Below are 2,500 nucleotides of genomic sequence, written 5' to 3'. Positions count from 1 at the left end.
ACTTGCTCTTCTGAATTAGCTCCTGAGATAAACACAACGGTTATTAATGAACACGGTTATTAATGAACACGGTTATTAATGAACACGGTTAATAATGAACACGGTTATTAATGAACACGGTTATTAATGAACACGGTTATTAATGAACACAGTTAATAATGAACGCGTTTCAGAGTGAATGCGTGAACACGGATCAGTTACCCATCATGACGATGTTTCCAGTCGGGAAGATGGTGAAAGAGGCGCCGTGGAATCTTTTGAGGAAGAGACCTGGAAACAGCTCCGGTTCATAACTGTGGAGAAAACACAAGTACAAGTACTACCTGAGAATACACAATATACAAGTACTACATGAGAAAACACAATATATGAGAATACACGTGTATTACATGATAATGTTCATGCATTACTAGCTAATACACATGTATTACATGATGACACGCATGTTTTATCATGTAGTACGCGTGTACTCATATTGTACTCCATGAGGGGTGGAGTCACCTGACCTGCACAGGTGGTGCCGGGCCAGCGGCTCCAGCCTCATGGGCGGGACCCAGCCCTTGGCCACGATGTTCACAACCTTGAAGTCCAGGAAGCGCACGGGGAAGCCGAGCCGCTGCACGATGCGGCCGAACCTCCTGGTGGCCAGGTAGGAGTCCTGCGTGCTGCGCACAAACACCGTCAACGCCACGCCCACTAAACACCCGCAGGAATTACCCATGATGCATCGGGACAGACCAGACGAACCTCTTGGCTCCCAGACAAAGCATCTTTCCAGTCCTGTAGAACATAGCCGTGGTCGGCGGGTACCGGAGCTTCATGACGAGAGCCTTGAACACCTGGAGCACACAGCGGGTCACGGGGTCGACTTTGAAACGTCACACGCAGAGGAGCTAGCAGATAAACTAGCAGATGAACTAGTAGAGCAGCTAGCAGAGAAGCTAGCAGAGAAACTAGCAGATGAACTAGTAGAGCAGCTAGCAGAGGAGCTAGCAGATAAACTAGCAGATGAACTAGTAGAGCAGCTAGCAGAGAAGCTAGCAGAGAAACTAGCAGATGAACTAGTAGAGCAGCTAGCAGAGGAGCTAGCAGATAAACTAGCAGAGGAGCTAGCAGAGAAACTAGCAGAGAAGCTAGCAGAGAAACTAGCAGAGAAGCTAGCAGAGAAACTAGCAGATGAACTAGTAGAGCAGCTAGCAGAAGAGCTAGCAGATAAACTAGCAGAGAAGCTAGCAGAGAAACTAGCAGAGCAGCTAGCAGGGAAACTAGCAGAGCAGCTAGCAGGGAAACTAGCAGAGAAACTCTCGTGTGGTCTCTGGTGGTCTCAAGTGGTTTCTAGTAGTCTTTAGTGGTCTCTGGCGGTCTCTGGTGGTCTCTAATAGTCTTTAGTGGTCTCTAGTAGTCCTTAGTGGTCTCTGATGGTCTCTGGTGGTCTCTAGTGGTTCCTGGTGCCAGTACCTCTGGATGGTAATGTACATTCCAGGCTCGGTGGGCGATGGCCTTGAGGTCCAGCAAGCAGCCCAGGTCGGCCCTGGAGACCACGTTCCTGCACACAAACACACAAATACTGAACCCTATTTTTTCCAACAGCACCTGAACGCAGCACGACCCTCCAGAGCAGCTGCTGGTGAACCCTGAAGGACTCACTTGATCCTGGGGAGGATGTGTGGATGCTGTATCTCTGGTTCCTCTGGTTCCTCTGGGTTCTCTGGGTTCTCTGGTTCCTCTGGGTTTTCTGGGTTCTGGGCGTTGTGGTCCAGACTGGTGCTGCTCTCCTTGTCTGCCGGCGGTTTGAAACCTTGTGATGACGTCATACTGTACATTTCATACATGACTTCTATTCCATATTTTTACTTTTTTTCTTACTTTCACGTAATAAAATATGACTTTTATGACTTTAAATGACTTTTTATGACCTTTTTTTGGCTTTTTATTCATTTTTCAAATAGATTTTTCCAAGACTTTTGTAATCTTTTTGACTTTTTATAGATTTTTTTAAAGATGTTTTTGAACAAACAATGGTGATTTCCTCCCGCGGTACTCAGGTGTGAGTACCTGCAGCCCGGCCCAGCGTCAGCAGCTCGTCAGGGAGGGAGAAGATGTCACAGCCCGTGTCCTCGGCCTCTGGGGGGTAGAGTACCAGACCTTCTGGGTCCTGCACAGAGACCAGACCTGAAGTGGAAGTCTGCTGCTGGTCTACATTCTGCTCAACAAGATCCATGAAAGAACCCAGAACCACAGAAAGAACTTAGAACCACAGAAAGAACCAGAAACACTAAAAGAACCCAGAACCACAGTGTGCCACCACCTTGGTGCAGGGAGAAGCAGCAGCAGCCTAAGGTGCAGCAGCAGCCCCAGGTGCAGCAGGACCAGCACTGTGGCTGGTTTATGATTAATGTAAAAAAACAGTAACACAACCAGCATTGACCAATCACAGCGCATGTTCATGGTCACATGGCCCTGAGACCAATCGCACGTCTCGGTCTCCTGAAGGCTCTTC

At 48.2% G+C, this 2,500-nt stretch overlaps 1 protein-coding gene across 4 annotated transcripts in view; it reads right to left on the bottom strand.

Moving 5' to 3' along the window:
- The window catches only part of LOC137801855 (uncharacterized), a 3,354-nt gene that overhangs the window by 109 nt on the left and 745 nt on the right, over positions 1-2,500 (bottom strand). The window contains exons 2-8 of one of the 4 annotated variants that reach the window (XM_068599282.1): positions 2,056-2,155; positions 1,648-1,798; positions 1,459-1,546; positions 748-839; positions 507-665; positions 202-293; positions 1-22 (exon numbers count right to left, since the gene is read on the bottom strand). The exon at positions 1-22 is cut by the window's left edge and continues 109 nt beyond it. In XM_068599282.1, the coding sequence (XP_068455383.1) occupies positions 1-22; positions 202-293; positions 507-665; positions 748-839; positions 1,459-1,546; positions 1,648-1,798; positions 2,056-2,155 (704 nt within the window). Of the gene's footprint in view, positions 23-201; positions 294-506; positions 666-747; positions 840-1,458; positions 1,547-1,647; positions 1,799-2,055; positions 2,204-2,500 lie in introns of all 4 variants that reach the window. The other 3 variants (XM_068599283.1, XM_068599280.1, XM_068599281.1) reach the window with 3 other exon arrangements.

This window comes from Clinocottus analis, unplaced genomic scaffold (genome assembly GCF_023055335.1).
Source record: "Clinocottus analis isolate CAN_PGR_092001 unplaced genomic scaffold, fCliAna1.0.p SCAF_44, whole genome shotgun sequence".
Classification (NCBI taxonomy): Eukaryota; Metazoa; Chordata; class Actinopteri; order Perciformes; family Cottidae; genus Clinocottus; species Clinocottus analis.
The sequence above is the reverse complement of the archived record's forward strand: the minus strand, read 5'-3'. Positions and strand labels throughout refer to the sequence as shown.